This window comes from Poecilia reticulata, chromosome 17 (genome assembly GCF_904066995.2).
Source record: "Poecilia reticulata chromosome 17, P_reticulata-male-v2, whole genome shotgun sequence".
NCBI lineage: Eukaryota > Metazoa > Chordata > Actinopteri > Cyprinodontiformes > Poeciliidae > Poecilia > Poecilia reticulata.
In genome coordinates, this window is record NC_088846.1 from 20,401,419 (window position 1) to 20,425,321 (window position 23,903).

A 23,903-nucleotide genomic window follows, 5' to 3' on the forward strand; every position below is an offset into this window, starting at 1 on the left:
CAGTAGCTCTGAAAGTGTGTGGATCCACCACTTTTCACTCATTTTCCTCTCATTACTCTCATTTCCAGCATTCATCTGCTCTTAGATCAACAACGTCAGAACCAATAAAATTACCACTCAACTTATTACGGTTAGTTTTGGCAACATCAATACCAAGCCAAGCTTTCTGCAGCAATTTTCCTCGCTTTTCTTTTTCTTTTTTTTTTTTTGACATGGGAAAACACAAATTGGTTATTTTGGTACAGTTAGTTATTGCAACAAAGCCAAGATTGATAATTTTCTTAAAGTGATAAGCCTTGTTCAGTTTAGATGCTGAGGCATCCTAAACCAGGATCTCACTTCCTTGTTTTTAGGAATTGAATGGATAGTACCCAAAGTTTTGAGCGTAACAAGAAAAAAAGGGCTGTAAAAAAAAAAGCACCGCTACCCTTGACCTTTTTTCCGCAGGCAACATAAAAGCCATTTGCCATCCTTCCTTTGAAAAAAAAAAAATCATTGCTTCGAGTGCCAGAAGAGGCAGACCTGATTGTATCTGTGAATAAACAGACCTTTGGCACTGCGATATTAAGATTAAAGGTAAACACTGCAACTGTTTCACAGAGTCCCTCGCACAACATAGGAGGTGATTCACTCGTTCTCAGTTCAAGGTTCAAGTTGGACCTCTGAAATGGTTTTTTTTTCTTTTTTTTATCAAATATTTGTACTGACAAACAGGGGCCGCCTCGCAAAGTCAAGCGAGGACGGTCTTGACAATGTGGGAACACAATGACGAAAAGCCTTTGTCACTCAAGCAAACACCTGGCTGTGATGGGTCTCTAAGCAACTACTGTTAGTGCATGAAAGAAAGGGAAGGGAAACAGCACCTGCCTAATGACGCGCTGGTCGAAACCTGTCTCATATCTCCTGCAGGAGGGAGCAGAGGGGCTGCTCGAGTGGGGAAGCATGTGATTTAAGTCAAGAGGAGCTTTCTTCATCTGGATCCTCTGTGTCTTTTCATGTTGAGCCTCCAGAGCCGTGACGTTGTTGTGTGAGGGTGGCGTTACGGCGGAGAGAAAAACGGAACTGATAAAACAGGAACAGTGATGGACATGAAAGAGGCTGTGTGCAACAACAAGACCACACAGCTGAGAATCTTTGGTGAAATTGGGGCTGGTCTTTGTTCCGAGCAAAAATAACGCTGATAAAAAAAAAAAAGAAGAAAAAAAAATGAGTCAGAAGGAGCTAAGGAGGTAATTAAGTCTTTTTTTAAATTTTCTTTGAAGCCATTCCAGATTCCTCCTTGTTTTCGTGTTTAATCTTGTTTGCAATACTTTATGAAATCCTTACCCTGTTGATGAAAACTGCAGTCACACCTTTTAAGTGAGGTGCTTGTTTTGCACTGAAGTCCTGCAATATCTTGCCAAAGTATTCTCACCACATACTTTTTACACGTTTACTCACATTGCAGTCTCATATGCAGTGGGGATTTGCTTGATAGAGCAGCACAAACTGACGCATTTTACAAAATAAAAGTGTGGAAAATGAGTCGTGCGTCTGTATTCAGTGCTGTAAATTGACGCTTTGTCAAACATTTCTGTCATTTTCTAACTTAGAAGTAGAACACAGATCCAAGACAAACATCCCTTGCAGCTTCTAACAAGTTTCCTCCTAAAACGGCCTTATATTGAGTGAAGTTCACCCAACTTCCTCTTCTCTGATAGATTAAAACATATCCACTGCATGATGCCAACACTACCGTGGTTCACCAAGGAAATAATACATTCAGGGTGATGTGCAGAGTAAATGTTTAGCTGCCGGCCAAAAAGAAAAATTGCATTTTGCTCTTATCTGACTGGCCCCTGCTGAGGGAAAGTTTTCTCAAGTCATGATACTGCTACTCATACCAATCATACTTTGTTTTTTGATTTTTTTTACTTTTAACATTTCTATGGTAACAAAAAAAAAAAAAAGTTTGAAGATTTTTGAGGATTAGGACAGCTCAGTTCTCAAAGGTCACCATCTATACGCTATCACATGTTTGCGGGTTCATTAGTAATACAACAATCACTCTAATCTAAGTAAAGTCTGACAGAAGTTGACTGCATATGTTCTGAACCTATCTATCTGCTGGCTGTCATATGTGTTGGCTCAGTCTCTGATGTCACTGAATGAGCAGTGCGGGCTTCCAGTGCGCACCTTCGGGCGCGCAGCGGTGGCACAGCCTGTGAATTGTCCTCCTCCTGCACACTCTGCATAGAAACCTGCCCTTTCAGCTCATATTTTTCTGCATCCGATTTTCTGGTCGAGAGTCCTCATAGCTCCTCCTAATCAACCTTGGTTTCTTTGAAAGGAGCTTTTTTGAGAGGAAGGAAAGGACTAAAAAGAGGTAAGGTGGTTTTGCTCCTGTGTGAAGATGTCCTTGAGCTTTTGCGCGTAGTTTTCCCTCACAACAAACTGAGACTTGTTTTCAATTGAAAATGCTACCTTCTTCCGCCCTACTTAGGCGATTCACTTGTTTCGGGTGGTGAGTTTGCGCCCAGTAGCAGCAGCAGCAGAAGAAGAAGAAGAAAAAGAAAAAGGAGAGCCAGTGTTCAGCACCATGGAGAGCGGCGTGGTGCACATTTTCAAAGAGGACCGCTGTCCCTTGGGCCAGCCGGGCCAGTGCGTCCCGAACTTCACCTGGCAGCCCGGCTTGTCGGACATCTTCAACTACACCCCCAACGGCACCTGGGACGCGGAACCTGAGCCGATGTCACCCATCATCCCCATCATAGTCGCCGTTTACTCTGTGGTGTTTGTGGTGGGCTTGGTGGGCAACTGTTTGGTGATGTATGTCATCATTAGGTGAGTTCGGATGCTTGGTATGTGCGCCTGTGCGTATGCGTGTTTGTGTGCGGTTTTTGTAACATGTCTGTAAGTGTCAGGCGCCCCACGTAGCCAAAATGCGCGCACAAGAGCGGCGCGTTATTGTGAGACTGCTGAGTATCTTTTCAGCGGCAGTCATGAATGCCTTCTGTTTAAGTTGAACTCCAACCAGTACATCACGTAGCAAAAATATTTACTTTTTTTTTTAATATTTACATATATAGTGTATTTTTCTCTGTTTGTCTCAGTGAAGTCTCCTTTGTGGGATTGTGGATTTCGACCCTACGGAAACAGTAGCATGTGTTTTCCTTTTTATTCCGTTAATCTTTGAACTACCGTCCTAGCCGTAAGGTTTTGTAGAAGCTGCACAGCTTATTTTTCATTATTAAATGTCTTCCGTTCAATTACGCGTGAGGTCCTGCGAGAAGCCCAATGCAAAGCTTGGAATACTGATTCAGATGTCAGCAAAAGAGGGATGAAAGGACCGATCTTTATTATCATTTTATTAGGTGTCCACAAGTTTTACTTTGCGCCAGAATTTCTGCAGGACAGCTGAACAATTTAGTCTACAACGATGATTCCATCCCATTATTACAGTGATTGTTTTTTTGTTTTTTTTACGTTAAAGGAAATCCGGGGTGCATAACTAACACTTATGTCTTATTTACCACAATATTTTCCCAAAAATCAGAATGTTGCATCAAACAATGCACCAAATGCAGCCTTTACCTGAGAAATGAATTATGTTTAATAGGAATGTGTACAAACGAGTTTCATAGAAACGTACAAAGGCAAGAATAGAGTGAAAAAGTTATACAGTGTTGAATTTCCTGCTGAAACTTTCCTAAATAATTAAGTAAATCAATCAATTTTTTTCCCTGTGTAATTTTTGTGAGTTTATTCAGTCATCAAGACTGAATAAACATTTTGCACAACTATTCCACCATGAAAAAAAGAACAACTCAAATGAACCATTTGAAGGCCTAAAATAATGCAGCATCCACCATCATGACAGGGAAAACACAAAATAGTATATATTAAAAAAAACTATTCTCAGTATCAACTCTAAACTTTTTGCAGTGTACAGTGTAAGTCAGCTACACCATAACTGCGCCTGTACCCTGTGTTTGCATCCTCACCCCTTGCAGATACACCAAAATGAAAACAGCCACCAACATCTACATCTTCAACCTGGCGGTTGCCGACGCCCTGGTTACCACCACCATGCCCTTCCAGAGCACCGACTACCTCCTCAGTTCCTGGCCATTTGGCGAGGTGGCATGCAAAGTCTTCATCTCCATCGACTACTACAACATGTTCACCAGTATCTTCACCCTGACGATGATGAGCGTGGACCGCTACATTGCTGTGTGTCACCCAGTCAAGGCTCTGGATTTCCGCACGCCAGTGAAGGCGAAGATCATCAATGTGATCATCTGGGTTCTGTCCTCGGCTGCTGGGATTCCTGCCATGGTCCTCGGCAGCACCAACACCAACAACGGTACATCGGCCTCAGCTCTGTTCCCTAAAGTCTTCCTTCGTATTCCAAAAGCCAATCTAATATGTTACTTCACTCAAGAATATTTGACCCTAATCTGGCTGACTGCTTCAATTTCTTCAAAAAGATGTTCTTTGATTTTATAAAAGTCTACAAAGGCTTCCAGGCTTGACAGGAAAATTGTGACATTTATTTTACAGGAAGCTATTAGATCACTGACTCATAATTTTCATCTGACCTCAAAACGTCACAGTGCTAAGTGATAAATGGTCTTACATCTGCACTTTAAGAGTCTTTCAAAAGAACATACACACTTTGTACCTGTTCGCATCCTGCCATAAAGACTCGGGTGCTTTTTAAGAGATGCCCACCACACTTTTTCATGTTTCATTTGTTAAAGTAAATCACAAAAATTAGGCATAAATATCATTCCACTTCACAATATGTTCTACCTTAAATAATAATAAGATACACAAAGGTCTGTGGTTGTATCATGACAAAATGTGAAAGGTTCAAAACATTTGCAAGGCATGGTATACCAATGAGGTACCATGTACTTTCGGTCTGTGGTTCCAGACAAGACATTTGCAGGATGTAGGCTGAGCTATGCATTCATGTAGGGAATCTACAATCAAAAGATAAGAAGTTCAAAATTATGAAACTTTCAGAACATAGTTGTAATTGTTGACCACTGATTTTTTGTTGTTGTAGAAGACCAAGATTTGGAATCTCTTAATGCAGAATACTCTTCCTCATTTTGTGCATTTGTAACCAACCCCTTACATGTTCTCTTCTAATTCTTCTGTAACGTCTCCATATCTAACAGGAACCACAGAATGCGCGTTACAGTTCCCTGATCCCTACACCTACTGGGACACCCTGATGAAGATATGCGTTTTCATCTTCGCCTTTGTGGCGCCCCTCATCATCATCACCGTCTGCTACACCCTGATGGTGCTGCGGCTGAAGAGCGTGCGCCTCCTGTCCGGCTCACGCGAGAAAGACCGCAACCTTCGACGGATCACCCGTCTGGTTCTGGTGGTGGTCGCGGTGTTTGTGGTGTGCTGGACCCCCATCCACATCTTCATCCTGGTTAAAGCGTTGTCAGCCAACGTGCCCGAGACCACCGCTGTCATGGCTGCCTACTTCTTCTGCGTGGCGCTGGGCTACACCAACAGCAGCCTCAACCCCATCCTTTATGCGTTCCTGGACGAGAACTTTAAGAGGTGCTTCAGAGACTTCTGCTGCCCCGGGGGACGGGGTCACGGTGACTGTCACGGGGTGAGCAGAGTGAGGAGCACGCTTCGGGACCACACCTGTGCCACCGAAGGGAGGGGTGACGGGAGACAAGCCAGGCCCGTATGACTAGCCATGAACATGTCCTCCAGGCCGTACCAGAGCTGGGAGGACTCCATTGATCTGTGTTTGACTCAAATCACTACCACGATCTGAGAAGTAGTATCAGTATTGGTTAATAAATCCCATGAAAAGACCAAAACCAAGAATGATTTGACCCCACTTCGTCTCTAAAATATTGCAGTTCTTTCTTAAGTTGGTTTTAGGAAAGAGACTGAATGACAGCAACGTCTCTGCATTTTTATTTATTTTTTTATTTTACTTTTTTTCCCCAACAGATTAGGTATACATTCAATTTATATCAAAATGTGATATTTTGATCCTCCCATGAAGGCAGAATTTGAGCTTGTGGAAGCAACCTCAACCTGCAAATCCAACATGTCTGAAAATCACAGTCTATTAATTTGCATTGAAAAAAATCCAATCCAATTAGCAACAAGGGACAGTAGTATTTTAACTCTGGTAGTGAAATTATTACTGCGTTACAAAAAATCATCAAAACTTCTCTTGCATTGTGTATGTCTGAGTTTAAACAGCTCATTGAACTTAGCCTGGTCCCTGAGCACAATCCACCTGGTTTTCTGTTTGCAAGTTAACGGTAACGGCAGCTTCTGTGTGGCATTACGCTTTCAGAGTGGCAAAATCGGGAATATTAGGGAAGATATTGGGACAGTCACAAGGTTAAAAGAAACCCAAAAAGATTATTGCCAATGGTAACAAATTTAAACTGCAATTTAAATGTTATGGAAAGACTCCATAATGAGGTTATGTAATCAGCCTTCCTTTTACATGAATCAACTAATAATTATTTGTCCGTTGGAGACTCTTACAATATGCCTAATAAGCATCAAATTTTTAATCCCAAGATGGTCAAGCAATTAATAAGTATGAAAGAAACAAGCCAGTAACTACATATTTTACACCCTTCATCCCAATATGCATGCCCTGTACAAAACAGGGGCACTTGGAAAATCGTTACTCACTTCCCAGACATGCAGAACTCAGTTTTTCACTTCGTATTTAGATGAACATAAGTGTTGCTATTTTTGCTAACGAATGTGGGAAAAAAAGAAAAAAGAAACCGACAGATGTTTAATATTCACGAGGAGGAACGTGAAGAATAATTGTAATGTTTACTGGTTCATTTTAAAAACACAAGCATCCCAAGAAACTGTGATGTGTATTCACTGGTTGCCCAGTGGGCGTGAATGTATGGAGCGCCACGCGAGAGTCCAATGATGGGGCTTTTGTGTGCACGATAAACACCCACACACATATAATAAAAGCGTTTTTGGATGGCAGTCCATTGTAGTGGCCACTTTAAGTGAAGGCCTAATACACGTTCCATCTTTTAAAGCAAAATAACTGCGGCTCTTAAAAAAAAGATATTTTGCTTCAGTAAGGTTTTGGTCTTTCTATGTGATTTTTTTTAGGTTTAGCAAACACAGTACCGTTTTTAAAATTAAACTTAGTGAGTCGGTGCAGTACAAAGATGCCTTTGGGATAACACAATTAGAATGTGTTTATTTACTAATTGATGTTTTCCCTGTTTATGGAAGCTGGAGGTAGAACTGAGTGTGAAGGTGATTCGAACCTGTGCAGTATTTCTCACATGCTGTTGGAAGATCTCCACTATTTGCTGTGGCAACATGCACATTTTTTTGTTCATCTGACCTGCATGTTCCCTGAGTGGTTGTCACAGTCCAGTAAATAATTCAGTTTTCATGTGCAAAAAAAGGCATTAATGGTAAGCATTTTTTTTCAGCTTGTTATCAATAGTCCTTAATTGGTGTTTTTATGATTTGAAGTGCAACATATTTGCAAACTCCTTTTTGGCGATAAACCTTTGTGAAATATTCAGTATCTGCTCAGGGATCATTCTCTGTGAATCACAAATGAAGTGAGATGTTTTCACCTTGACCAGACAGTTAACTCCAAAGAGGGTTGGTTGTGAAAAATATCTGTTTTTTTTTTGTTTTTTTTATCTTTAGAGATGACGTTTGCATCATAATGAACTGTTTCTGCTCTGAGACTGTAGCCCACTGTAGAACATTTTCACTCGCGATTCAGTTTTAGTCAAAGTGAAGATGACATTTCATCTCCTTAACGGTGAGAGGGCTTCAAGGCTAAAACCAATATGAAAACAGCATATATGTAAAATAAAATACACCCGCACGTGTTTAATGAGCATAAAGTTATCTTGCGGGGTGTACATTTTCTGCTTAGCACTTCATCTTTACAGCTTGATATTTTGTGCACCTGTGAATGTGTGATAAATCCTATTATGTGATACTGGAGGGATAATTTAAATATCAATATGCAGACTTTGTTTTAACCACACACATGGGCAGTGTTCTAGAAGGAAACCTTAATAACCACCAACCTCTGAATTTACACAAGCACAGTACGTTTTGGATCGTGTTCATAAAATATATCTAATGTCACAAAGTTTGGCTTATATTAGCTGAAATATGTATTCTGCTATTTTTCTTGCAAAAGATTCCTTCCTGAGACTTTACTGCCTTGCTTTTTTCTTGAATACAGTGGTCAGTCTGACTGAATTGAACTGTGTATGTTCTAAAAATTTGCTTCAAAGTTATATTACTGAAGTAGTGCTATTAAGAAGTTGTTTTTGTGCCTTCATTCTTCTAATAATTTTATTTTTACTCATATTTATGATAGCATCTTGTCAGACTATCAGTCTTACAGTTGATATCCCAACTATGTTAGTCAGTGTTGTCTCTCATATTATGTTTCCTTTAGATTTTAAAACTTTATTCATGAACAAAAAACCTTTTTAATTTGAGCTCAGCTCTGGGAGTCAAGCATGCACAAAGTGCCCCTCGTGTCGCATCTGATATTTCAGTGTATATTAGCTTTGGGTGTCAAATGACGCTTTGTAAATGCAGTATTAAGTCAGAATAAATAAGTAAAAAAGTTGGAAATTAGTTTGGTTTTTTTCCCTTTCTTTTTGGCAGTGTGGCTGTAAAAAAAATGCAGTTGTTATTCACATCCATGTGGGTTCCAAGAAGACACAAATCACCCATGAAATTATTTCTCACCTTACCATGACTCTTTTTTTTTTTTGCATTACTCAATTCAGCTCACATACAATGGCAGCGTTTCCATGGTGAGAATGCTGACTGAAAGACGGTGGCGGTCCAAGGCTTTTTCCATTAATTGTAAGGGACTTTGTGCTGTGGCCTTGCAGAGGAATTTGAAAGGAGAAAAAAAATTTGTCCCAATCTGAGAAAATCAAGGTTACGCTAAATCAATGGCGAGAGAAGTTATTCTGAAGGTGTGTCAGCTGTGCAACACATATAAAGGTCCAGAGAAATGAGTTTAATACTGTTTTTTTTTGTTGTTGTTTTCACAATTGAGTCATTATTGCCAAAAAGCCACCCACATTTTTTTCAGTTTCTTTTAAGCCACTTAAATTTTAATCCACCTTTGATATCAATCACAACAGCAAGATCTGAGTGAGTCGCAGCAAGTCATCACAATTAAAGGGCAAGAAGAAATTATCATTTAAATCAGTTCAAGCATGCTATAATTCAAATAAACAATTTCCAATTGGAATTACTTTTAATGGTTGCAAGATTTTAAAGTGATCAAAGGCGTCATGTCTTTGTTCTGTTTTCTTTCAGTTCTGTCTATATGACACAGATTTATGTAGATAGTTGTGAATGAAGAGCAAAGCACAAGTGTGTGGTATGTAGATTTTGCTGGAAGACCCAAATGCAGGGAGGAGTAGGCAGTCTGAATTGATGCGAAAGAAATTATAATTCATCTTTAAATTGAAAAAAAATAAATAAATCACAGTAAGAGGGAAGCTACATGAAAAATCAATAAGTGGAACCATGTAACCTGACATGGGTGAAAAGAGGTCAGGCAACAGGAGAATCCTTTAAGGAGTGACCGGTGCCAAACAGAGGCCTATAAGTAAATATTCCTTGAAGTCGCAAAGAGGAAGCTCTCTTGCTCATTATAGAAAATTCTAAAATCTAACTGGACAACTACTGGGAAGGAGAGAGTCCAGCACCTCTCCAGGAGTTTGGTTCCAGAGCCCAAGACATACATAGAGGTGAGACCAACTTATGCATTTCTTGCTGGTACCACTTAACCTCCCACCACAGGTCAAGCGCCTCACCTGAAAGACTAGTGAGTGTGACACTGCACATTCCTAAAGCCAGATTATGTCAGCAGGAAGTAGTTCGTCAAGGGTTCGGCTCTCACCTGCTGTTGTCTATTTTACTTAAGAGAAAATACCCTGAAGGCAAATAAAAATTCACATTGTGTAAAATTGTTAAGTCTTGTTCTGACTCTCAAATAGTTTGTTCTCTCACTGTTAGGACCAAACAATCAAGGTGTTCAAGCTGTTAACTGCAGGTTGTTGTTCTAAGCCACCTGTTTGGATGATTAAAAACCTCCACGTCTCCCTTATCACAAATGCTATTGATATGCTTTAGGGCAACTGATGTTCTGGGTGAGAACATTCTCCTTGCATTACATTGATAAAGTGTCATTTCATATACCTGATATGAAAAAGTCATATGTATCCCCTGTTGCATACTGTCATCACCTTGCTTCTTGTGTTTCCATCTGTGAGGGTAAGTTTGAAGCTTTTAAACTGACAGTTGGCTTGCATCTCATTTCCTTTTCCATCAAGGTTGTGATACAAAAACATGAGTGGCGCAGCTAAATGAGCCAGGACTCCAGGCTTGTCAAAAACTTTTTTCACGATTGACAGTTTGTTTCATTGATTGGGTCATTCCTTGAGGGTTTTGTTCACAAAAGATAATTATTATTATTATTTTTTAAATAGCTAGCCGACTAAGTGGCTGTATTCAAAAGGGAGCAGGTCATAACACAATGTAGATCTGAAACAACTGAAAAAGCGCTAAAACTCTTAATGCTTTTTAAATATCATTTGTCAAATATTTTCTCAAGAGAAAAAAGAAATTCACTCTGAAAAGAACACTTTTGAAACCTTTGAGATCTTTGGGATTACTGCAGCTGAGTGGTAGACACCATCACTCGGAAGCAAAGCTTGGGGGCTAAGAGCTGCACCCCTGCAGAGTTTTTCTTTCACTTCAACAATTTCTCAAATCCATGTTTCCTGGAGCAGCTTACAGCCCTATTGGTGCAATGATTAGACAGATTCAGAAACTGAGAAATTTAAATCAATCTGTCCTTGGGTGAATTGATGAAACTGTCAGCTCCAATCACAAAAGATTACAGCATTTACACATTTTTTTCCTCCTCTCGGTGTACGTCTGTCAAGGTGCATGTGAATTAGCTCTTACATATACCGGGGTTGTGTAATAGATTCTTGTTTGTGTTAGGAATCCGACAAGCCTCACTTTTCAAAGAGAAAACTGTTCCACATGAGGTGCAAGCTAAAGAGGTCACTGATTAAAACATAAATTGTGAATGTGTTTCTTAGAAGGATGTTTTGTGCTCCAAAAGAGCAGGAAATGAGATTTATGGGTGATTGACGTTATTTTTTTTGTTTATAAATGCCTCATAAATGTCTTTTTAAATCTAGTGTTCAGTTTGCATGCTATGAACTTGATCTTACAATATTAACATTTGCTTTTGTCATGTCAGTCAAAGGCAAATATGTTTCTGAATGCTGAACAGTCATTCCCTATAAAACCAATAGTCTTCATTTCATTTATAACTTACAAAAATGTTGAACTAGTGCTGTATTTTGTCCATTGTGCAATGACTGGGAAAGCTCATGGACTTGGTTGCAAGTGTGTGAAGGCAATATTGGATTTTGTGTCATATTTGAATTGTTTTGGCACTGTTAAAGCCTTTTGCAAGCAAAATGTGTCTCCACCAGTGCTGCTGTTTAGGCATGTGTGTTAGTCTTGAAAATGTGGAGATTGAGTTGACCTCCGCATGAAAGCAATAAAAAAATAAAAAAATAAAAAACTGCATCAGAATTGTTGTTTTGTCACTGTCACAAAAAGTAATTTGACTATTTTGTTCATAAACACGTTTATTTTGATAACGTCGTCATTCATAACGTTTGGTTTTTGATAAATACGTTATCCATTTTTACAAGCTTTTTGCAAATTATTAACCATGTTTTGCAGCTTGTACTAATTGTTTTGAAAAACGCACTAGCAATTGTGCAAATGTCTAAAAGTGATGCGAGGAATGTATAAAAACGACTGAGGAAAAACTGCAACAGTTAATATTTATACAAATATTTACAAATAGCTAATTACATTGGTATTAAAGAATGTTAATGATAGATGGATAGAGCAATCCATTTTATGCCTGCCCTCTCTGCAGAGGAGAACTAACAAAGACTGATGATGATGGATGATGTCTGTTGGGACAAAAGGGGATCTCTGAAATCTGTAGTACCTCAGCTCACCGCTGGATGGCAACATGTAGTCCAGTCTCTCATTGGTCACAATCACCGCACTAACCAATCACGACGTTTTTGCGTGCGGACCGTTATTTCCGGTCGGCTCTAATGCAGGAATCTTTTCCCGTTTGATACTTATTATTATTTTAAAGGAAACTAAAAACCTCGAGGTAATTAAAGACTTTAAAAAAATGAACAGAATATTCGGACGCGGGAAGCCCAAAGCGCCTCCTCCGAACCTGTCGGAGTGCATCAGCACTGTGAGTATTGTCAGCATCAGAGGTATTGTTGTTGTTTATGACTGCTTTATGTGACCAACGACGGTGTTGCTTAGCTAACACGGCTACAGAAATGCTGTCAATGCTGGGCTAATTACCTCACAGGTTATTGTTAATTATTCCCGCTGACATATAACACAAACAAAACATCTGCTCTTTTACACCCGAACTTGCTGTGTCAGATATGGACGAATGAATGTTTGTTAGTCTCAATTATTTGAAAAGCCTGTACCTCACTGTTACCTCTAATGCTCACACACTCACAAATGCAGGTCATTTTAAACACAGGATGCTGGAAATCATTAACTTCAATTGATCCCGTCCTCGTTTAGGTGGATGCCAGGTCAGAGTCCATTGAAAAGAAAATAGGCAGGCTCGATGCCGAGCTGCTGAAGTACAAAGATCAGCTGAAAAAGATGAGAGATGGGCCCTCAAAGGTATGGAAAGGATGTGCTGAAATTGTTCTTCTGAATGAAGGAAAACAAGTCGATTGTTGATGTTTGTGTTTAATCCTGAATGCAGAATATGGTGAAGCAGAAGGCCATGAGAGTCCTAAAGCAGAAGAGAATGTGAGTATACTCAGACTGACACATTGGATCTACATCTCTGATGCAAATGAATATTTACAACAACTTCGTTGACTATATTTAAGGTTCTCAAAATGAAGCACCTGGGAATCAGGTACTCGCAAATTATAAACTTTTATAATTTGTGAGGTGAAAACAAATGACAGATTAAAGTGAGTTAGGAACAAGAGCTAGCCGCTGTTTAAAGGTGGGTTTTGACAACAGGAGGCATTCTTTTTCCATTTAACCATTTCCAGGTTAAACTATCTGGTTAAAACCAAGTTACTAAGCCAGTTTACTTCAGAAAAAGGTCCTGGTAGGTAGGTAGGTAGGTAGTAGTACTCACAAACTCTTGGATGGAGTTTTGTGGCAGCAGACAGCATTTAGTATTGGCCAGCTTTTCATCATTTTAACCTTCAGCTTAAACTTGTCTACAATGTGTGCTTTTTGTAATCTTGAGTAATGTTCAATTTTAAGTCAGAATGCTTAACCAGTAATCCCACCAACACACCAAATAAACTGTTTACACGCCTGCTGCTCTTTGCACAGATCTCCATATTCTTATTACATATTTGCACCAAAAAGACAAACACAATTTCTACACCTGCATCTACAGGGTCTACATTTACTTTTTATTCAAGTGCTAGTACACTGCAATTTCCCCCATCGGAGGGCAATTAAAGGATTGTTTTATTTTATTATATTCCAAACAAATATTTTTTTAAAATTCCAAATAGGCATATAATATTATTATAATATTTTTCCTTAGGGCATGTTGCTCAGGCTTTAAAAATGTAACTAATTTCACCTTTATTTATGCAGGTTAGCCTCACTGAGATTCACAACCTCAGTTTGAAGAGGCACTTTTGAATAAATCTACACGTCAACTTATATAACACCAATGAGAAGACGAGTAGCAAAAGCAACAACAGACGTCCATTGAACCTCATCTTTAAATTGCTGTTTAAAATGTTACATTTTCAAAGTGTTGCTGTAGGGAGTTTCAGTATTTGAGAAGCCGCTTTTGCTCATCTCTGAATGTGACAGATGAAATGGATGAAAAGTCCTTAAGAGAACAAATTGCGACTGTTTGCGGGATGTAAAACTTGACAAGAAGGATGGTGACGGTACAAGTTTATTTACGTAAATGTCAAAACATAGTCAGGGGATGGATGAGATGTCTGAAACTTTTGTACTGTTTTTTTTCTCTCAGGTATGAAGGTCAAAGGGAGCAGCTGGCCCAGCAGTCATTCAATATGGAGCAAGCTAACTACACAATCCAGACTTTGAAGGACACGAAAACTACAGTAAGAGACTAAAATCTTGAATAAAAGAACTAACTATCAGGATTAGGGAAGTCCGGATCTGATATTACATGAAAGGTAAAATAAAAATAAAAAAAAGGCCTTGATTACTACTATATTAAATGTTTTAATGTAGTAGTAATTAAAACATTTAATTACTACTACATTCTGACTCACTTAACTGTTACCAATGACATAAAAGTTCCTATCTCTGGTTTAATTGACCAACAGATAGTCGAACAAATCTTTAAAAAAAAAAAGAAAAAAAGAAAATGTTGTCCTGCGCCATAAACTTTGTGCTCTTGTTTTGGACGTTGTAAAATGTAACAACTGGTGTTTCAGCTGCTTTCTGCTCAGTGTAATTGCTACTTTGGTTAACATCCATGCTGCAGGATCTAAACATATGGGTTCAATTTTCTTTTGATTTTACAAATTTAGTTTTTCTTCTTTTTTTTAGCAGCAGTCCTTTGGAAATTGCTCACCAAATTGCTTTAAATCCCCGTTGTATTTAAAACAGTTCAGGCTAGATTAAGAATTAAAGAAATATTTGGAGGTGAGTTCAGTGAATGATAAAATATCAAAGAAATGGCTCATGTTGAAAACATATAAAGACATCAGGAATGAAAGTGTCTTGACGGAGAGCCACCTTTGTGACTTTGAAACACCAGAGCAGAACCTGCAGCTAAATCTCCAGGCATCTAATCCTGTTTTGTTCTGCAGTCCAACGATCACAGGACACAGATTTGTCTTGACCCGTCTTCTTCTCGACACGTCCGATTATAGTGGCAGCGACTAAATATACATTCTTCTGCCTGTTTTCTCTCCCCAGGTGGAGGCGATGAAGATCGGTGCAAAGGAAATGAAAAAAGCTTACAGGGACGTCAAGCTCGATCAGATCGATGTATGTTTGGGACACACCCCTTTTCTCCTGTCCTTTGATTGACTCTGTTACACAGAAGGCTGCCAACTAGCAGAAGGAGCATTTTTATCTTTAATACACCAGCAAATATTTTGGGGATTTTTAGGAAGCAGTAATAAGAAAACTGAGAGCTAATTGGAAGTCGCTTCTGTTTCTCATGTAACTTTAACTTATTGTTTGTTTCATGTGAAATGTGTTTCTTCGGACTCGCAGGATTTACAAGACCAGCTGGAAGACATGATGGAGGAAGCCAGTGAGGTGCAGGAGTCCCTGAGCCGCAGCTACTGCACCCCAGACATCGACGAGGAGGATCTCGAAGCAGGTTGGGCGTAAAACTTTAAAGGTTTTCTTCATATTTTGGGCAAATGGGTATTTCACAATGACTGATCACAGTTAATGAGAGGGAAAGCATCAACAGCAGATTTCTAATTACGTCGCAACAAGCGATGAGAGAAAATAATATTCTGCAAATCAGTCTTGTCTGCTGGCCTCACTGACAGCAAAAGAAATGAGACCCGCTAAGCAGGACGGGCTGTGTTGAAAATGAACCGATGAAATGAATTGTAAATTGGACTGGAAATGATAATTACAGCTTTCCTGGCTTTCCAAAAATAAGCGTGGATTTGAAACTGTTTCAGAGCTGGACGCCCTGGGGGATGAGCTGCTGCTGGATGACGACACCTCCTATTTGGACGAAGCGTCGGCCGCTCCGTCTATCCCAGAAGGAATTCCCAGCGACAGCAAGACAAACAAGGTAGCGGTCCAGACATCACCGCTACCGGCGGATCCAATGCGACATTTCAGCCTCGCAGTACAGTATCCTCTCCACTGCTATGTAGAAGTATTTTTTGAACCTTTCTGCTTTTTTTTTATTTTTTTATCAAATTTCAATGTTACTTTAATGGATTTTATGTGTGAAACTAACACAAAGTATGTGTTAAAGTGGGAGGAAAAGGATGTATGTTTTTTATTTTTTAGTTGTTTTTTTTCTAGTAGAAATATGAGTAAGTTTTCCCACAAATCCACACGGCGGTCTGCTTACATTATTTTGTTCAGAAATTACATTTGAGAAAAAAAGGATCTCAAGGATATAAATGTAATAAGTTGAGGTGTGTACTCTTTTTTTTTTTAAATATCTCAGTTTAGTAAGATGTGTCTTTTAGGCAGTTTTCTGTAAAATAAATGAATTATACTCTTAGAGAAAACTCTCTTTGTTTCTCTTTCAGGACGGGGTTTTGGTGGATGAGTTTGGCCTTCCGCAGATTCCTGCCTCGTAAACAAAGATGACGTGAAGACGACTGCACTTCAACTGAAAACACTTTTCTATGTAGAGTAACATTTATACATGCAAACCCGTTGGATCTGAACACACTACTACTTTGAAGCTGCCCTGGTGTTGGATTGTGTACGGTTACTACTACCGTGTTGGCATGTGGCCTTTAAAAAAAGCGTTTGCCATCGTTTTCGACCTGTTGTCCTCAAAAACGTTTTTGGTTTTGTTCATGACTTTTGTTATTAACTTATTTGCCTATTTATTAGCTTTGTGTCTCGGTCAAGTCCTTACGGTTTTGTTTGAGTTCTCCAAGGTGGAGCTGATTCCCTCGCTCTACTTGTTTAAAATATCTGCAGGGGTACTTGAAACGTGCAAAATAAATGATGTCTTTTATCTTAGCATTTTGTTTGTAATTTATTGATAATAATTGTTTTTTTTTTCTCTGTAGGGGTACCTTTCAACTTATTTACCAAGTAATACAATATAGAAATACAATGAAAAATGAAAAACAAGTGTTGAAACCAACGTTTAGATAGCATTCATAAATATGCTTTTGCACTGATTTGATCAGCATATGATTACTGATCATGTCCTGCAAAACCTGTCTTCTTCTTTTAAATAATTTTGCGACGTATAGCTATACCGCATGAATGTATTCTGTTTGTGCAAGCTATTGCAAAACCTTTGGAAAGAATATTTGGACTTCTCAAGGGAAAAAAAAAGATACACTTTTGTAGAAGCACTGTTATATCCTGGAACATTTTATTCTAGTATTGGAGATTGCAAAATCAATGAAAAGCTAATGACAAAGCAAACTTTTGGAGGAAAACATGTAAGCATTTATTGTGTTTTGTAAGGGTTTCTTCTTTTGCAGAAGATAGAATGTTTTAATTTGATTCATATTTTGCAGAGATCCAGAGTTACTTTTACATAATCTGCTAAAAATAAATAGCTCAAACTAAATAAATATGTAATATGCTTTTTGCAAGGCTCAGTATTTTAGTTCATTGCAAGGTTGAAAAACAAAAGGTTTAGAGCAGTCTGCTTAAAAACACCACAGGGAAAAAGAACAAAGGGTAGTAAAACAACAACTTTATGACTGCTCAGTTTTTACAATTTATCAATATCTGAATTTGACATATAACAGTTTTTTGTAGTAGTCAGTATTTAATGGCGAAGTTGTTCCAGCCAAATTTTGATTTAATTCCCTGAAAAGTGCGACTCTGGTGGGACTCGAACCCACAACCTTTGAATCTCTTCTCTAGAGTTTTGCTAGAAGTCCAATGCGCTATCCATTGCGCCACAGAGCCAGTCAGAGAAAGTGTGTCAGATCTCCCACGTGATCGCACATGTCATATTTTTGGCACTATATTTATAGGTATATTTGACAATAATAAAACCTTCTGATTATTATTTTTGGAGAGTTAGCTATCCAATGCATGTACTTTTATCCAGAAATATTTTTATAAAGATATATAATTAAATAAATAAGTGCTTCCGGTGTTAACCGGAAATGTTCGCCGTTAGCTATAGTTAGCTGCATTAGCGTTGTATGTGAGGACGGAAGCTGGAACGCAACAATGTCAGCGCAAACAATTACTGTGACTGTCGCATACGGTAAAACTCTTCTACATTATAACGTTAAGTTTGTCATTGAATGATTGTTTGTTTTTTTAAGTGTAGTTAGGTGCCAGGTGATGCTAAACTGATGTATCTCATTACAGTTCATATTTGAATGGGGTTATCACATTTCAAACATTTGACATCGTAAAGAAAACAGATCCAGTAAATTGGTTCGTTTCAACTAAATTGATTACAGCCAGGGCTTGATTGAATTCAGTGTTTCGTATTTATTTTGTTCTAAACTGCATTATTATTTTTACAGTTATGTATGTTTTAAATAACTCCCCTATTAATCTGACATGTATTGAATACATTTTGTCACGTGATGATGTACAAAACAATCTTAATCGAGCATTATAGACGTCATTTATTTATTTTGTCGTTGATGTTTATGCTAACAGTATTACTTAAAAAGTAACACCATGCAATTTCGAAGGATTTGAGTTCTGCAAAATATGCTTTTTACCTCATGTTTGCTATAATTTATCCATCTTTCTCAGGGTAGCATTTAAAACAATCACACAATGAAGGAATGCAGTTTTTAAATACTAGTGTAGCTTACCCTCATTGCTAAGAAAAATCTAAAATAAAAACAACACGTAATTTGTAATTACTTCAAGTCTCTCATAAATAAAAAAATAATAAAAAACAAAACAAAGTAATTTATTGTTATTGACAACAATAATTTCCCATTCAAAATCTCAATTTACTGATGAAACAATGATCACACTTTTAGGTAGTGGTGCTAATATTTTCTTAAATTCAGTTTTATTTTTCCTTCTCAGGATCAACTAAGCACAGCATCACTCTAACAAGTCAAGAGGATGGAACGGGACCCACTGTTAAAGACTTATCAGACGCTCTTAATGAAGCTACTGGGGTCCCACCGGCCTCACAGAAACTCATTTTTAAAGGTAAGCTGCTATTGAACTCACAAGTGAACTTGAGTTTTCTGTTTGATCTCCAACACCAAGTCTTGCAGGAAAGTCTCTGAAGGACATGGAAGCGAGTCTCTCCAGCTGCGGAGTGAAAGAGGGCTGCAAACTCATGATGATTGGAAAGCGGGTGAGGACTTTGCGTGCGCCATGTCTGGTGTCTTGATGCTGTGTAAATGAGGAGATACTCACTGTAATCTGCAAACAGAACAGCCCAGAGGAAGAGGCTGAACTAAAGAAGCTGAAAGAAATTGAAAAGTCTGTGGAGCAGACAGCTAAAAAACTGGAGATGGTAGATGGGGAATTAACTGGATTAAAGAACGTAAGCAATCAGTTACGGCATGGTAACTATCGATTACTAGCCGTTGTTGTCCATGACGTGTCTTTCAGTCTGTTGTCAGCATCAATAGTTCTTTCCTCTTTCTTTCTTTAGGGCTTCCTCGCAAAAGACCTCCAGGCAGAAGCGCTCAGTAAACTAGATCACAGAGTAAAAATAGCAGCTGAGCAGTTCATGAAAATCCTGGAGCAGATAGATGCCATGGTAATCTGTTCTGCTATTTTGTATTCATGTGGTGGTTTTTTAAAATTATTTTTATTTTGACTTGTCTGACCTAACATTACCATCTTCTCTTTTAAGGCCATCCCAGACAATTTTACCGACTGCAGAACAAAGAAGAAGGGTCTTGTGAAAACAGTGCAGGTTAGCCTATATGGATTTTTTTTTTCTAAAAGGTACATTCATGTTTTATTGAAAACTGTTTTATAAAAAACAATAACTACAAATCATTGTATATTTCTAGGATTTTCTGGCTCAGTGCGACAGGATCGAGGCTTGTATATCAGACCACCTATCAAAGATCCAGTCTAAAAACCTGGCTCTGGCAGAGTAATCAACTCCCCTATGTCGTGTGCTTTAAGTTGCTCTGTGAGCAAAGCAAAGGTCTCAGAGTGCTTCAAGTAAGAAGCAGATCCTACTTTATTTATTGTGAAGAGGGTGCTGTAGGGACAAACAATCAATCATTTGAAAACATGGGCTGTTGGTTATCAACATCGGTGTCTGAATACATACTGGACCTCTGCAGTCTGTATACTTTCTACCATAACACTCCAGTCTTTTTTTATTTTTTTAAGGTTTTATTGGCTCTAGTGGCCTTTATTTGATAGTGAATTGACAGGAAACAGCATAAGGAGAAAGGGGGAAGACGTGCGGCCAAGGTCACCAGGCCGGGAATCGAACCTGCGACGGCCACATTGAGGACTAGGGCCTCCATATGTGGGTTGTGCTTAGCCCCTGCGCCACCACAGCACCCCAACAGTCCACTCTTGTTCAAGATTGAGGTCGATTCTACAGGGGCTTGCACTCATTCTGTAACAGCAAAGCCATTTGTGGTTTATATCGATTTTACAGGCGTTAGATGTTTACTTGAGGTCAGGGACACATTTATGTTGAGTTCCTTCATCCTCTGTCCCTACTACTTCTTCAAATCAAGAGGGCAAAAAGTAATCTTGGGCTCAAATATTTTTTCAGAATCAATTTTCCAAAGTTCTCAGTCCTGTTCTAATTTTAAAAATTCTTCATACAAGTTTTAGCAATTGAACATAGAATATTTTCCATTTTGTCTTTTTACGCCATTGGTCCAGACTTGAAAGATACCAAAATGAATGTGTCTACTTTTTTCAGATTGTGTAGGAACTTAATCATCGCAGTAGGAAATGTTAAGAACACTGAACCTGGAAGCAGCTGTCATTCATGTAGTTATATTGAATATTGTTGAAGTTGGCTGCTTACATGTTAAATACTCCAAACGTCACGTACATTAGATGTGTCGTAATTGGACACAAGAACAAACGAAGGCGAATGACCCCAGGTCTCATCATGGCTGGCACTTTTAAAGTTAAGGGAAATTTTCTCAGAAACCTTCCTAAATCTGCAGGTTAGTCAGGTCCATTCACTCTAATGTAGGTGCATATATAAAGTAATCGCTGTATGCATGGAAGTGTTTTTTTTTTTTTTTGTGTGTGTTAGTACATAAAGGAGAATACTTAAATTTTTAATTTTTAAAGCAACTGTTACTAAACTTTGAGAACTTTTCTTAAGTATACAAAAAACCTTATTTGGGGTTTCGACTGTAGATTTTAAACATGCAAGTCTGCTGCTTGATGCACCAAAAAGGAAAACATTGAAACTATAACCACTGTCAACAGCAGTGCCCACTATGGACAGGATTAGTTCTACATTTTTCCATGCATTGTTATTCCACATCAAGAAATCCTGAGTCACCTGCAGTTTTGGTCAAATTTATTGTCTTCTTTTGTAGAATGGCAAGACAAGTCGTAAGCATCTGCCTTTGTTTTGAAATAAAATGTTTTGAAAAATGATGAGAGGTTCCGTCACTGGTCTCAGAACACAATTTAATGTCAAAACATTCCTACAAAAACACAAGTTACTTAGTCTTAAGTAAACACCTCGTGTCAGTTTGTTTCCAGTTTTCTCCGCGAGGGTCCTTTCCTACATAATTGGACCCTGAAATGTGGTCAAAGATGTGCAAAATGAGCTCTGAAATAAAGATTAGAAGGGGACCCAGAGGTCCAAGAAGCAGCTTAAACACATGACCCTCAACAGGCTATATACCACAGAGAAGATTTTTCATGAGCCAAACTAAGGATATAGCTGATCTAAATAAAATATTAACCCGTTTCAAAATGCAAATGGAGTACAGCATGAACCTCAACAGGGCACATCCCCCGCCACTAATCGTCCTTGTCCTTGGCGCCATGTTTTAAAATGCGTGTGAAAGCTACATAGTTGAAGTTGCCCTTCTTGTCAATCGGCGCCTCGCGGAAGAGCTCGTCCACTTCTTCGTCGGTGAACCTGTCGCCCATGGTGGTGAGCAGCTCCCGCAGGAACTCCTCCTGGATCACACCTGAGAGGAGAAAACGGGTTGAAATGCTATCGACTTCCTCGCCTTGTAGACAGGGAAGCGAAAATGCGGTTCGGTGAAAGTTCCAACATACCTGTGCCCTCTTCATCGAAGCAGGCGAACGCGTTGCGGATCACGTCCTCTGGGTCAGTGCCGTTCAGCTTTTCTCCAAACATGGTTAGAAACATGGTGAAGTTAATTGGGCCGGGGGCTTCATTCATCATGGCCTCCAGGTACTCATCAGTAGGATTTTTACCTGGCAAATGCCAAACAAAACAAAAGGTCATTGTTGCTCTGCTTTAGTCCCATATTTAAACTTCAATGGCTTTACAAGATGAAATAGCACATCATGTTCTTAAATCTTTATTTTTATTCTCATGTCGGAAAATGCCTTTATAAAGAGTTGTATTATTGATCAACTGAATCTGTGATTACAAATATCACCTAATGAGGCGAGCATGTCGTGGAGATCTTCTTTGTCGATAAATCCGTCTCTGTTTTGGTCGATCATGTTGAAAGCCTCTTTGAACTCCTGGATCTGAGACTGATCAAACATGGCAAACACATTGGAGGTGGCCCGCTGGGGACGCTTCTTGGTGTTCTTCCCCTTGGCCCTTTTACTCGACATGATGCCGTCTGGTGGCCCCCCCTCTACCTGTAATGGAGACAGCGGTGAAGCTGTCAGCCTGGGCTGGGCAACAGTATGAGATCATTTAGCTCAATTATCTACCTCTAGATGCAGGTTGATGACAAATGCTATGGGATTATTATTTATGAAGTAATAAGTCACAAAAAGTTTTGTTTTGTAAAAATACTTTTTTACAGAGCTGACAAGCTGGACTTTATAACACTTGCAAGAATCCACACATTTTCCAGAATTCTTAGTCCATGTTTTGTCTTTTTCAAAGTATAACGCAAAGGTTCAAAATGGATGGAAGAACATACAAAAACAAACTGACAAGATGGGTAAACAGAAAAAGAAACCGGACAGATGAATGGGCAAACCAAAGAAGTAGCTCGATGGATGGGCGATGGACAGCTGAACAGATGAATGGTGACTGAGAGAAGGATGGTCAGATCTGGAAAACTACAGACAGTTGGATAAGAAAAAAGTTTGGAAACTTTTCATATTCTGTTTATCCAGATCTCGCTGTAAGCATATAGGGTGGTGTTTACTTGACTATTACAATTTTCCATCAAAAGTATGAGACCCTACAGCCTGTTTTATTTAATATCAGGGTGAAACTCCCACTGAAAACTGGAGGTGAAGGCAACTGTTAAACCGCATTCAAAGGACGTAGGAAATGTAACAATCAATATGAAATACATTAATCCCTATCTTGCAGAACCTCTTCATAAACACATATTGACATAAATGTTTTTGTAAAAATGTTTCTATTTTTTTTTTTTCAGATGTAATAGAATCATATTTATGCAAGTTATTTGTGTTGTTATTAAAGATCATCAGAACATATGCTAGCGCTACTGTGCCAAACGTAAAATATATTACATGAACCACGTCTTTAATTCTGGGGTTATATATATACTGACACTTCTCCTCTGCAATAATCCATGTACAACCCAGAACGCTTCCCGTATATAACACAATTTAATCAAAGCGTGTTATTAGCCATCTCCTCTGACCTACATAACGGTTAGCTTCAGAGTAGCTAGAACGAATTCAAAGAGGAAAATATATTGCTTGTTCTCAAAACCAATATGTTTCGTGAGCGTTCTTTGGACGGAAAATGATTGACCCACCTTAGAAGAAATGTAAAATGTGTAGAAAAATAGCTGTACACAAAGCTATCAGCACATCCCACAGTCAGAGCGGAGCTGAGCTGGAAAGAACCAACTATTTATCTGGAATGTTCCATTCATTCCGAATCGTCCCTGTTACTTTTGGTTAACATTAGAAAATAAAAATGTAACAAATAAATGATTATCTATATTGATAGAAGGGAATGCATTCTCTGAAGTTAACAAAGTAGAGCCATGATA

At 38.8% G+C, this 23,903-nt stretch overlaps 4 protein-coding genes and 1 non-coding gene across 6 annotated transcripts; 3 read left to right on the top strand and 2 right to left on the bottom strand.

Annotated features, from left to right (window-relative positions):
* The first annotated feature begins 1,975 nt into the window (after positions 1-1,975).
* Positions 1,976-6,779, top strand: oprk1 (opioid receptor, kappa 1). Its single transcript, XM_008434494.3, has 4 exons — positions 1,976-2,365; positions 2,483-2,823; positions 3,993-4,345; positions 5,169-6,779. The coding sequence occupies exons 2-4, from the start codon at positions 2,579-2,581 to the stop codon at positions 5,705-5,707; spliced, it is 1,137 nt and encodes a 378-aa protein (XP_008432716.1). The 5' UTR covers positions 1,976-2,365; positions 2,483-2,578; the 3' UTR covers positions 5,708-6,779.
* Positions 6,780-12,151: 5,372 nt separating this feature from the next.
* Positions 12,152-16,821, top strand: chmp5a (charged multivesicular body protein 5a). The gene is made up of 8 exons (XM_008434492.3): positions 12,152-12,343; positions 12,694-12,798; positions 12,884-12,930; positions 14,141-14,234; positions 15,061-15,132; positions 15,364-15,472; positions 15,789-15,904; positions 16,377-16,821. Exons 1-8 carry the CDS (start codon positions 12,275-12,277, stop codon positions 16,425-16,427), a joined length of 663 nt encoding a protein of 220 aa, XP_008432714.1. The 5' UTR covers positions 12,152-12,274; the 3' UTR covers positions 16,428-16,821.
* Positions 16,822-17,641: 820 nt separating this feature from the next.
* Positions 17,642-17,733, bottom strand: trnar-ucu (transfer RNA arginine (anticodon UCU)). The gene is given in 2 exon segments: positions 17,642-17,677; positions 17,697-17,733. It is a non-coding gene; the product is annotated as a tRNA-Arg (tRNA).
* A 155-nt stretch (positions 17,734-17,888) lies between these two features.
* bag1 (BCL2 associated athanogene 1) lies at positions 17,889-21,360 on the top strand. The gene is made up of 7 exons (XM_008434491.3): positions 17,889-18,040; positions 18,832-18,960; positions 19,029-19,111; positions 19,190-19,303; positions 19,415-19,522; positions 19,619-19,681; positions 19,782-21,360. The coding sequence occupies exons 1-7, from the start codon at positions 18,004-18,006 to the stop codon at positions 19,869-19,871; spliced, it is 624 nt and encodes a 207-aa protein (XP_008432713.2). The 5' UTR covers positions 17,889-18,003; the 3' UTR covers positions 19,872-21,360.
* Positions 21,361-21,372: 12 nt separating this feature from the next.
* On the bottom strand, positions 21,373-23,893 carry myl12.2 (myosin, light chain 12, genome duplicate 2). 2 transcript variants are annotated; one of them, XM_081598512.1, is made up of 5 exons: positions 23,664-23,893; positions 22,908-22,989; positions 22,347-22,557; positions 21,997-22,158; positions 21,373-21,905 (listed from the first exon to the last, which is right to left on the bottom strand). In XM_081598512.1, the coding sequence occupies exons 3-5, from the start codon at positions 22,528-22,530 to the stop codon at positions 21,733-21,735; spliced, it is 519 nt and encodes a 172-aa protein (XP_081454638.1). In that variant the 5' UTR covers positions 22,531-22,557; positions 22,908-22,989; positions 23,664-23,893; the 3' UTR covers positions 21,373-21,732. The 2 variants fall into 2 exon arrangements, with proteins under 2 accessions (XP_081454638.1, XP_008432711.1); XM_008434489.3 differs by lacking the exon at positions 22,908-22,989 and having other exon boundaries at positions 23,664-23,891.
* Between the last annotated feature and the right edge of the window lie 10 nt (positions 23,894-23,903).